The sequence below is a fragment of the Orbicella faveolata genome, unplaced genomic scaffold (genome assembly GCF_042242905.1).
Source record: "Orbicella faveolata isolate gen_17 unplaced genomic scaffold, um_ofav_v1 contig_1, whole genome shotgun sequence".
NCBI classification, from domain to species: Eukaryota; Metazoa; Cnidaria; class Anthozoa; order Scleractinia; family Merulinidae; genus Orbicella; species Orbicella faveolata.
The window spans coordinates 24,540,001-24,552,557 of NW_028301536.1; the positions used below are offsets into that span (position 1 = coordinate 24,540,001).

Genomic DNA, 12,557 nt, shown 5'->3' on the forward strand with positions numbered 1-12,557 from the left:
GTTCAGTTAGTTGGGGCGCGGGCGAAAATCGGCGAGGAAAAATATAGGGGAGAAGTTTTCTCTCGCCGCGCTTCTTCCCTTTTTTTCGCTCGCCGGTTTTCGCGCTGCACCCCAACTAACTGAACGCCTGGAAGAGGCTACGTTTGTATAGGAGCGAGTTGGTTTACATCTTCTAACGAACTAAAATAGTATTTTATAAGTATCAACGACATTGTCCACTCAAAACATTCAACGCCTGCTTTACATTAAAAAAACAAACCTGTTACCTCGTTAGGAAAACCGTTTGGTCGTAGTAATCCTTGTTAATTTTATCAAAGCCTTTCCTTGTCTTGTGACCCCAGTAACACACACTTGATAAACTAGACATCGGTGTACCAGTGATCTTGATTTCTTTCTGAGATAAGGGATAACAATAGGGTTATATACTTCGGCTATTGTGTCAATTTCCAGGGCTCCATCATACTCGCACAACACTATCAAATAATGAGTTCGGCCATTCTGTCCTCGTACACCATACATGCAGAATGTCTGCGCACGTTCAAAAGTTACTGCCTCTTTTCAAAAAGACATCTGCTCTAGATAAAAGAGGTTGAATTTCAACTTTTGCGTGACACTGGATTAAGTATAAATCTACGAGCATTCTATCACGAACGTCGTTCTCTGATTGGCTAAGCTACTCACTATCTAGTGAGAACAGTAGTAGTGTGCGCTTTGTAAGAAAAAATGACGGCCGCTTCTTCGTGTTTTCGAATTGTCCGAGAGGAAGATTAAGATAAAGTTCTGAACAACTAGTGATTTATTCTAAAACAATTAGATCATTCGTTCTCGATTTCTGTGCGTGATAGAAATCTCGAGCTCATAATCCAATCGTTAAATATGACACAAAAATTTCCTGCAGCTGATAATTCTCTCTCTCTCTCTCTCTCTCTCTCTCTCTCTCTCTCTCTCTCTCTTGTATTCGTATTTTTGTTTCCTTAAATCCGTCTTACCGGATCTTTTTCCAGAAGAACAAGTTTTACAACAACAAAGTAAATGGGAGCACCAATAGACTTGTGCTGAAATATCCTGGAGACCTGTAGAGAGAGAAAATAGAAAATTATAGCCACAAGTGAAATGACACTTAATAATAAGCCAGATAGACACAGAATTGAATTGCAAGACTGTAGCGTAATCACGCCTAACTACTTACAATGTTCATCAAAGTTAAGATGTATTTCTCTGATTTTTCTTTGCCATGAAACTGCACTACTGAGCTGTCAGCGGTTGCCATCACTTCGATGTACTTTGGTTTCGTTTTGAGCATGGCAGGAAATTTCATGTCAGGAAGAGAAATCGTGCCTGTGTAAAGGACAACACACAACTGTGTTATTTTACAGCTGAAGAAAACTAGCTTTCTGAGAAACTAAACGAATTAAGGCAGCATTCAGTAATCATGCAGGCACAATTGTGGTAACTTGTAAAAGCTGGCTTAAATTGGAACTCGAGCGCACTTTGGGGAATATGGCTCGCACGCGTTCTCAATTGACTATTGTTGTTCAAATTACAAAATGTCTTATTAATACAGATGGTATCCTCCTTGTTCTAAATGAGCATTAGGGCAACAATTCGCATAGGACATTTAGAAATGGAGGTACGCTATGCGGCTTTTTTTTAGGTTTGCACCGGTGTTTCAAGGCGAAATTTTGGAGTTTCTTTTAACGTTTTTACTATGTACATCTTGTCGGTGAATAGTGCGTTATGCGGGCTCTAATGGCCGGGCTGCTGAAATTCATCCGCTGTTCTCTTACACTCGAGCTAAATTGGTCAAATTCCAACGGAATTTGAAGCATTTAGCAACCGGCACTGCTGCAGCTAAGCAACTTCCTCTCGTTCGTGAATACCGTCATCATTCTATCAGTTTGCCCCAACAACTCAATTGTCTAGTGAAATTACCTCGCAATATTGATCGATATATTTGGCAAGAACTTTGCGCATCCCAAGCATAACCTATCCAAACTATTCGGCAAAAACAACCAGAACTTCACTCTGATAATTCCAGTACCACCCTTACAAATGTTGAACAAGGCAGTTAAGTTGCATAGAGTGACTAAGAAACCACATCATCATTATCAACCATAAGCCATGATCGTGCAAACATTCCGCGCCATAATACGCGGACAACCAACCTTCGTTCTATTACTTAGATAATATAGACAGTCTGTTTATTTTGCAACAAAGGTATCACGAACTTGGCACAGTGATGTAAACTCGTATCCGATGGTAAATATCTGATTCCTTCGGCACGTAATCTTTATGTCCATTTACATGAAGAACTGTTCTGGTGTCGAGGTCTCTAACAAACCATGTGTGTGTCGTGTACGTGTTCACGTCCATTTGTTCTCCCGGGGAAAGATTGAAAAAAAAGATGATTTCTCCTTCCTCGATGTAGTACAGCTGTAGGAGACAATGAACAAAACATTACAACACAGACGAAAGCTGGTGTGAGATGTTTAATACCACACAAACACCAAACGAGAACTGCAGCCTCCTACACAGAAGCTCTTTGGATTCTGTAGATTCTCGGGTTGGATCGGGGATTCTTCAAGGAGCGGGGATGGTTGGTACCTTGGGGTTGCAGAATCAATGGGGCATGCCCCCATATAATGTTGCAAATCTGAGCATTGGAGCCCAATTGAAAACTGTTACACCAGATATACCAGCAGTGCCACAACTATTTTAGCTAGGAAAACATTACTTGTAATCACTATGGTTTCTGTTCAGAGTGTTTGCCTATATTTCTGTCAAAATATTCACAATCCTTTTGCAATGTTTTGATTTTTGATTTTCCTAAAGGGCGGGGTGGCTAGTCACCCAATCCATCCTTCCCCCACCCCCCTTAATCCGCACCTGGTACTGTTGGGAGATATCATATTTTGATCACTTCTGGAAACAGAAGACATGACTTTTGCTAGAGATGTTTTTGACCGTGGACAGCTTGATCTAATCAAGTCAACAAGACACGCAAAAGTGCTTTACCTTGACAAAGCGATTTGATTTGTTGATAAACGTTATGTGGCTGTCAGGTTGAGAGGGCTGTGTGGCCGCGGGGAGCTTCAGTCCAGCTGAAACAAAGCAAAAATTCGACATTATCTTAGAAGAAGGACAATTTGAGGATCTACGGCTACCTCGTAAGAGACCACAAGGATTTGTTTTGCCATAAAATGGATTGGGTGGTTTGTCCGCGGGAATTCAAGGTACGCGAGGAGGTTAAATCAGACATGCGTCTGGATTTCCTTATTGACTGAAACGTTTTTTGATCGCCAGGGTATCTCTATAAGAATACAAAGGAGATAAGGGCATCTTATGTCGGTAACTTTCAAAAGTTTTACAGATGGAATAAAGGTTAGTTCCAGAACTGAAGTCCAAAAACGCTGCCTCTGAAATTTATTCAGAATTTATTTACTTTTGTTGAAGGCTAAGAAGTGCGTATTTCCATGTCTGTATTTTGGTAAAAGAAAACCATTGCTTGAAACAGGCTTAGTGGAAATCAAATTCATTCATCGTGTTATACATGCACGAATTGAGCTTAACCTCGGCTTATTAAACTCAAAACTACTAATACGTTTAAATGTCAGCAAGAAATCTTTTCCCTGCTTTTCAACAACCCAAAGTGATTAGTCTAGCCCAGCTGTAGTCAGAAATACATCGTCCACAGGCCGTGGAAAGCATCGAAAGCACTGTAAGCCCCGGCCAAACGATGGCAACATTTCAAGGGTCTTTCAATGCAATTTAACGCAACATTGTTGGGTGCAACATATTGCGCGCGTTTGTCCACCCTGTTGCAACGTGTTGCAGCATTTATGGTGTTGACCATTTTCAAACTTGAGCCAACAACACACAACATGTCAAACACGCCGCAACAGGGTGGACAATCGCGCGAAACATGTTGCGCCCAACAATGTTGCAAAAAAGTGCGTCGAAATGTTGCGATCGTTTGGCCGGGACTAAACTCAAGGGTAAACGGAATCGGCGTAAAATTGTTTGCAACGGAAAAAAGGTTTAAATCTAGACCAACTTCTGGTCCTGTTTTTCTTTGTAAATTTCCATGCACATGTTTGGTCGAAAAGATATTCGTCTAATTGATATCTCGGCCAGTGAAAGCCGAAACTTTTAAGTCTGTTTATTACATTTGATATCGCTAGTGTTCTGAGTTCTCTCGTTCCCGCGTAGAACTGTGAAAATCTTAGTTCGCTTTCGACCACGGCAAATCGTGTGATTTGGTTTATTGTGAATTTGATTTTCACCTTCTGACCTTTCCACACCAAAACCCGACATAAGGTCAACGTTGGGGAAATGTTCGTAACTCTCTTCGTCCATAACGGGAACGGTGACGTAACCACTTTTCTATGTGTCAATCAGGACAATGGATTTAGGTTTAGCAACGCTATTGACCAATCGGGGTGCATGTAGTATCTAAGTTGTTTTACAAAACAAGATCGCTGTTAACGTCCGACGCGAACGCGAACCTCTCAAATCTCAATACAAAAATGGCATTAAACAACATGGCTTTCCCGTGGTATTTTAGCTTGGCTCAGTAGTCCGACATTTTACTCACGTGGTATGGTGACATCGACTTTGTCCCGTCTCCTGAGAGAAGTGCCGGGTGGGGGAGAATAGACCTTTTTTTTGTTGATAAAGAGTTGTTTCCCGGAATCGAAGTCTCTTGCAACCCAGTTATGTGATGTGAAGGTATCTATGCTCCGCCCTTCTCCTTCTTTCAAGATTTGGAAAAATGATTCCTTTCCGCCGTTGACATAGTAAAGCTGATTTCAAAGAAATTAGAATGCATGTTATATAAGTGTGACGTTATTGCTAGTACCAACACTGACCGATAGAAGATTGATAATAAATACAGTTATTACAGTAAAGTGGGTTGACATCTGTGATCACTGATCAATCTTCTTCTATTGTCAACGATTACAGAAACATCCACGTACTTAAAGGTTCTTCTCGATTGTAAAGTTTTGACTTTTACATGTAATGGATTTTCCAACATTGCGTTTGTTTTAAATCTGTAAAGTGGCTATTGCATCCGTACACCAACCATTCTAAACAAATTGATTGATTGATTGACTGATTGATTGATTGATTGATTGATTGATTGATTGATTGACTGACTGACTGACTGACTGATTGATTGGTTTATTGATTGATTGACTGATTGATTACTTGACTGATCGATCGATCGATCGATCGATTGATTGACTGACCGACTGACTGACTGATTGACTGGTTGATTGATTGATTGATTGATTGATTGATTACAAGCACTCACATACAACTTACCCGCTTGATCATTAAATACAATAAAACTGGATACAAAATGAAAGATTGATAAAACAATCAGCAAGGAACATAATTCAACAAAACAAGATGTAAGCAACATTTAATAATGTCAAGGAAAGTAAACATTCACCTTTATCGCCCGATTTGCTTTGTTAGAGATTGTAATGTAAGAGCTTTCCGTACGAGCAGCTGCAGCGTGACTCGATCCTCCGTCAACTATAAAAGAGTGTAGTAATATGCGAAGATATCAACAGTATGTGTTCATGTACCCATCAAGAATATTCAGAAACTCTTTGGGCTCGTCACGCAGTCCTTCTTCGAAGATTGCGTAATGAACCCAAACAGCATCTGCGAAGGAGGCTGGTCACCAACCGAAAGGAACATCAGTTCCATAAATAGATTTAACAGAATTCTGCCAAATAATATGCTTCTGCTTTAATATGCTTTGGGGTAATATGTTTGTGAATGGAGACCAACAAGAAACATTTTTGTTGACACGGTCATGAATTATATATTATATGGCTTGCTCCGTGAGCTGGCAAGATGACCGAATCTTGCGCCGTGATTGGCTACCCGAGCGGGTAAGGTGGCGCTATCTTGCCCGTTCGAAATTACCCGCTGTGTTCCACAAGAAAACAGTGGTCTTTTTCCATTAGGAGCCATAATCGTTCCCCGATTATGGCCCCTGTTTTCCATATAATAAATCCTTTATTGACCAAGCTAATGTTCGGTCAAGATGGCTGGATATTGGCCTCTTCTTTTTTTTCGCGAGTTCATGGACCTCGAATCCATCTCGGTCCATAAACACGCAAAAAAAGAACGAGGCCAATATCCAGCCGTCTTGGCCTTACACTTGGTCAATAACCCATATATTGCTCAAGGTTGATAATGATGACGGCTTCGGGAGGATTCTAAACTTACACCGTGAAAAGGGGTGCCATTGATTCTGCCTGCTGGTTTTCTTTTAAGGAGGAAAGCAATAATTGTTTCAACTGGAGGGAATTGCAACTTGAAGTCAACCCAGTGGCAACGACTCTCCGTTGGCTGATCATTAAAGCGAATCACAGTAACATATGGTAGTGATTGACTGTGGGCAAAGCATACTTGTCCTTTAATTTGAAGCTGACTTCCGCTCATTTTGTCGGAACGTCAGTCACCGTCTACAGTTCTTTTCAGGACTACCTTCGCCCGGACGATCACACAAGACGAATTACTGATACTCCTGAGTTCAAACCATCACTTCATTACAAATTGATCTGAGCCCGCCGTGCATGCAGGATGTAAATAGGCCTTATAGTTTACGAGTACAGCTGTAGTATCTTATTTTGCTGTTTTTATCCAACTTGATACACTTAGTTAGTAGTCGAAGTGGCGGGTGTCGATACCTCAAGTTTTACGGGTAATTTCTGAATACACCCAGGTAATATCCGAGAATTATCTTGCCCATTGAACATTACTTGATTTTGTTTTAATCCAAACTGCAAGCATTTTTGTATTGCCAGTTCTTTTGTCGTACAAAAATTCTCAAAGTATTAAATACTGCTATAATTTACAAAGGTCTAGAATCGTCGGTTTGATACCGTCTCGCCGGATCATTTGTGTGTAATCATGTCTGGTATGAATTTTGTTTTTAGACAAATAATGAGACGTAAGGCCAAGTTCAGACGCCGTACTTCACATGAGCCGAATCGAATGCAAATGAGGAAAATCCTTTGTTCTCCCTCATTAGCATTCGATTCGGCTCATGTGAAGTACGGCGTCTGAACCGGGCATAATCCACCCGGGTAAATAACATGCATGCCGCGAGGGAAAACTGCACGACGAACCGACTTTAGATCAGAAGATCGGATTTTGCCTCAATTGATTAATCGCTTTAGAACTGAGTTTATAAAAGACCGTAACTAAAGATAGTCATCCGCCATTTGTCGGTCTCAGACGGCTTATCCGCTTGAGACAGATGGATTATTTTTAAACTCTAGTGTAAATAATTATGTTGGACCAAATTTGCGCAAAATGACCAAAACAGAAACAACAAATAAATTCTTCTCCGTGAAAAATTATCTTTCGATACGATGTCACTTCCGCTAAATAGGCCATGCCTTGGTAACAATTTCAAGAGGACGTAAGCCCGATTTTATTTTCACCGAAACATTAACTGCTTTAGAGGTGAATGTGTTAGAAGGAGAAGCATACTTCCATCATTCCTCATCATCGCAATAAAAGCTGGGGCGAAAAGGATTAATCGTGTTCTGCTATCGGATTTGCCAGGAAGAATATTACAGGCCAACCTTTTTTAATAATCATTCAGGGCACCTGATTTTAGCTTTATTTTTCTTGTGAAATAAGAATTTATTTAGTTATTTTATTGCTCAGACTTCTAAACCAGAAAGGTTTAACAAACCTTTCAGTCCGGTAGGGAAATTCTCCATTTTAAGTTCATCATACTGCAGGTTATGCTGGTCTTTGCGTTCCAGAACGGATTTTCTATACAAGAGATGTGGTCTACCAGGTCTCGTCCAACCGCGATGAAGTACAAGGCTTGAGTTTAACACGGGCTCGATGTAAATCGTGTCATTTTCTAAATCTATGATTCCAGCCTTAGAACAAAAATAGAACAATTTCATTCTAGGATAAAAAAAATTCTTGTATGTATTTCGGCACTGTCAATCTGCGATACGGAGCGTGACTTGAACGGCGGAAGCGGGTGGGAGGGGAAGGGGGGGGGGGGGGGCAGGGTGCGTTACAGCGGAAGATCTTAGCAGAGTGATTCGTACTTTAGAAAGTCGGCGATGGAAATGTAGATAGCTTAACTTTTAGCTAAATCACTTTATAAAAGACTTGACATAGCTGTTGATCGGAACCAGACATAGCGGGAAAAAAATTTCTGACATCCAAGATAGATTGATTCACTTGACTTGTACAATACTAATGAGCCTGCGGTACTAGCTTCCAGAGGAGTTATGATGTAACGCGCACGCGTAAAACAGAGTAAGCAGCACTTACCAGTCCATCACAGTCACTTATGGCCACGCTGGTATGAAATGATTCTGTCTCGCCCACAAGGTAACAGTGAACGTCTGTGGAGACTTTTCTCTCAATTGTTCCATCCTCTTTATACCGCTCGATTGTAAAGTCCGATCCGAAAAGCTTCGTGTTTACTCTTAGTATCATTTTGATGGTCTTTCCTTTGAATTGGACCTGTTAAAAATAGAAAAGAGATTTACACAGAATGTTAAATAGAACGCTTTCCAGTTTCACTAGCGCTGTAAAAGAACATCAGAAAGAGTGATCTCGACGTAAATAACGCTACAAATAGCATTCCATTTCTAGTTCCTTCTGCTCCAGTATTTCTGCTACTCACATTTGTTGATCAAACTAGAGTTCGTGCATACTTTTGTATACTGTTTTTGAATTGAACCTGAACATTACCTGATTGCTCCCCTTCAATGTTGACTCTCCAGGGAGTCATTTTTGCGATACTTGCTGAAGGCAAACTGCACACGAACAATTTTTCCACCACAATTTTTAAAACAGACACGTTTTATTTACTCGTACGTACCACTTGTACTGACGACGAAAGTAGGGAACGTCATAAGTCACAAAACTTAGGAGGAGCTACAAGTTTTTCAGAATCTTCGTTTTGTGATATTCCGCTGCATATAGAGTATTACAGCATCAAGGAGACTTGTTAATGGAATTTTTTTTAATTTACGCAAAGAAGCAAAAGTAACCCAAACCTTAGTGAGGATAACTTGCTGCTCGTTCCCAGAGAAAATATGTTCTTTAACAAGGGAATCTGCAAGGGGGTTCTTGTCATTTCGGGTATCAGTTAAATGTTCGGCGAGTTCTCAGCAGTCAGTGAATTTTGCTGATCTCAGATTTGAACTATCAGTTGAAAATTTCATTCATGTCATTTTTTTAGCTGAAAGTTACAATAATTATGACCAGTTCTCAGCTAGCGGTTAATAAGCCCATCCAGACTCCCTAAAACATTGTAATACCTGATAGATTATTGGCCCAGCCTCCTCAGTTACGCTCCGCCGACGACGCCGATGACTGGAAAGGGTAGTCACGTGGTCGGTCACCTGTCCACGGTGATCTAACTCAGTCGGGTAAGTTATATCAAACTCCCCTAGAGAGTTGATCAGATGTTCTGTGAAATAAATCAAAACATTATTGAGAAAGACCTCAAAGGTGCAGACTTATTCAAAATCAGTGTAGCACCAAGGACCCGGTTGTTTGTAAGCCGATTAATTTTACCTTGGGATCAAATACAATTTAGATTAGACTTAAAATACAGATATTTTCAAAAAATGTAGAACCGTCAAGAAGATGCCGAAATCAGTGTTGTTAGAAATTGAATTCAAAGCGAATATGATTCTGGAATGGACTTTGAAATGTATGGTACTCGATCGTTGATCACTTCAACGTATTAAGAACTTCTTTTTTTCACACAATTCAACTGAGTCTGATACGTGCCTGAGAGGGAAGATTTCCCTGGGACACGGGGTAAGTGGTAATGAAAAGGGCCCTCATCCCCAGTCGATCGAGTAAGCATATTTGCCTCTGATTCGTCTCTAGTCTTCTCTCATCAAATCGTTGTAAGACGCGGGGTGTGATGGGAAGAATCCCCTCGTCAAAATAATTCAGTTGGATCTTCGCTTATTCCAACTCCTCAACGCCACTCCTCTTGTATTTGCCCATGTTTTAACAGTCATGTACTTCGAACTCGTTTCTTTAGAGCTCCTCGCTATTTCGAACTGTTTTATTCTAAATTCCATCGCGATTAACATCATCATGACATCAGACCAAGTGAGAATTATCACTGCTGGAACTTTACAATTTGGCTTTTTGGGACCTCATAATTAACTTCGTCCTTGGGTGTTATATTCCGGCCCTTCCATTATGTTGATAACGTATAACACTAAAAGTAATTGTTATTTCCGCTATTTCGAAGCATTTTCCTTGCCCCCTTAGAGTTTGAAATTGTGGGGTTCAAATGAAGCGACATTGTGGAAGGTCGCCTGTGTACACAAGCTACCCAGTTGAAGGTTTTCAACATTTTTCGCAACATATTATTAAAGTGTATTTCACGTGTGAATAGTTCTTTAATGGTGATATCAAAGAAGGATAGTCCAAGAAGGCGGGGGTGCGCAGGTGGGGAGGGAGCGTGGGTGGGAAGGGTGCGCGGGTGGCGAGGGTGCGTGGGTGGCGAGGGAGCGTAGGTGGGGAGGGTGCGTGGGTGGGGAAGGTAGGTAGGTGGGGAGAGAGTGTGGGTTAGGAAGGCGAGGAAAGGCGTGTATTCGTGTTGACAATGATCACGTAATCTAAAACACCAGAAGACGTGAAATTTGCGTTCGAGTTTGTACGATGAGCTAGAATACTTAACTACATCAAGAAGGGAGGTAATAAATACTTAACACTAGGTAATAACTGGATTTACTAATAATCAAACACGTACAATGATCCGGATTTTTCAGGAACATTGGAAGTACTTATTCTTGCTCTGGATTCCTCAGGACATATTTTGCAAGTGGCGAAAATTAAATTAGCTTTGACCCGGAAATGGTGTACTTAAATAGTAATCAACTAAATTGGACGTCTGTGTTCATGGCCCGCTCCATTAATATATAACAGCTGAACGTAAACGATGAGTGACAACTTCCTGAGACACGCGAATATCTCTGTAATCGGAGAAATACAGATTTCCTCTACGATAATAATTAGCATGGGGTCCGTTAAAGGGTCAAATTTGTTCTCAATCCCAGGTACCGGAGAATTTTATGAACGAGGAAAATTAAACGTTGCTTCTGTCAAATACACTTTGTACACTGAAGTGAGAGTACTAGATTTCTGATACCTTCTGTTGTGTTAAATTGATTTAAGGAAGAGAGCACAAGGCACAAAATCAGTGGCAAGTTTTTTCCGTTTTCCGTGATTTTTCTGGAATCTGCAGCGTCATTGCAAGCGTGAGCACACTGAAAAATGTTAATGTGAGCGGGGATGACCCACTCAAGCATAGCCAAATTATCATTGAGAATTCACGTAAATTTTAGTGGTCTTTAGTTCTGCTATCACCTTGATCGGCGGCGATGCAAATGAATCTGGATGCAGATCTTAACATCTAGCAGGACAGACAATGAGTTTTTCGTACTTAACAGTAAATCTTTGTCCTATCTCAGAGCTAAAAATCAAACAAAGCCTCGCTCGATTTGGTGGTATCGCAGCCATTGGATTAAACTCAGGAGTCGTACAACTATCTACATGCAATTTCTGCATACAAAATTAAGATAAAAAGCATATTACATATTTTTTTCTTTGTTTAGATAGCACTGTATGTTAATGTAAAGCCAAATATGTAGCAAAGTAATGATAGTTAACGTCAAGCATGATACGATATCATAAATAAGTAATTCGAACTCGGTTATTTTCGGAAATCCCTGTTATTTCGAACTCTGAACTATTTCCCTTGGATTTTCCTTCAGTCATTTAGGGTATGGACCACCCTAATTAACTTAGTGTTAGCTTGGTGATATCCTCTGTAAATATTGTTTTTATTATTATTGTTTATCTAGTAAGTTGTGCTAATATAGTGGAACCCCTCCATACGGACCGCCCCGTTAAAACGACCACCCCTTTATTACGACCACTTTCTTTATGGCCCGAGCAAAAGCCCACACATTCTCCTATCTGAAAACCCCGTTAATCCGACCACCCCGTTATTACGACCAACGACCACCTTTTGGAGTGCGCAGTCTTTATTTTCTTTATAAAAGTATCCCGTTAGTACGACCGGTTAAATTGACTGGTGAGGAAGCTGAATGACGACAGACACAATCTGACAAATAACGGCTCTAACGGACACTTCACAAGAGGCCATATCCTGTTGAGAAACTGAAAGACGTCATTGTTTTTTCGCATTACATGTACTAGGTTTTGTCCAGTTGCAATGAATTGCTGTTGTAAGGTTAAAGAATAATTGTAAAAAGGTTGATTTATAGCGGAATTAAAGGTATTCATGTGCGTGTTGCACCATAATGCCGTGACCCTACCTCGTTAACACGACCACCCCGTAATACGACAAATTTTTCATAGCCCGAAGGTGGTCACATTAACGGGGTTCCACTGTACTGTTAAATTGTGAACTGTGTTTACTTAGTTCTGTAAGTAGAGTAAGTATCACAAGCAATGTGCTTTTAGAAGCTATTCCATTATTGCAAGTAATGTTGCTA

At 40.5% G+C, this 12,557-nt stretch overlaps 1 protein-coding gene across 3 annotated transcripts in view; it reads right to left on the bottom strand.

Annotated features, from left to right (window-relative positions):
* Window positions 1–12,557, bottom strand: part of LOC110066444 (A disintegrin and metalloproteinase with thrombospondin motifs 2-like) — a 35,304-nt gene that overhangs the window by 18,926 nt on the left and 3,821 nt on the right. For 2 of the 3 annotated variants that reach the window (XM_089296770.1, XM_089296775.1), the window contains exons 3-12: window positions 9,327–9,478; window positions 8,329–8,523; window positions 7,727–7,922; window positions 5,456–5,541; window positions 4,595–4,802; window positions 3,016–3,101; window positions 2,229–2,433; window positions 1,190–1,338; window positions 990–1,073; window positions 267–394 (exon numbers count right to left, since the gene is read on the bottom strand). In XM_089296770.1, coding sequence (XP_089152896.1) covers window positions 267–394; window positions 990–1,073; window positions 1,190–1,338; window positions 2,229–2,433; window positions 3,016–3,101; window positions 4,595–4,802; window positions 5,456–5,541; window positions 7,727–7,922; window positions 8,329–8,523; window positions 9,327–9,478 — 1,489 coding nt within the window. The remainder of the gene's footprint in view (window positions 1–266; window positions 395–989; window positions 1,074–1,189; window positions 1,339–2,228; window positions 2,434–3,015; window positions 3,102–4,594; window positions 4,803–5,455; window positions 5,542–7,726; window positions 7,923–8,328; window positions 8,524–9,326; window positions 9,479–12,557) is intronic. The other variant, XM_089296780.1, reaches the window with a different exon arrangement.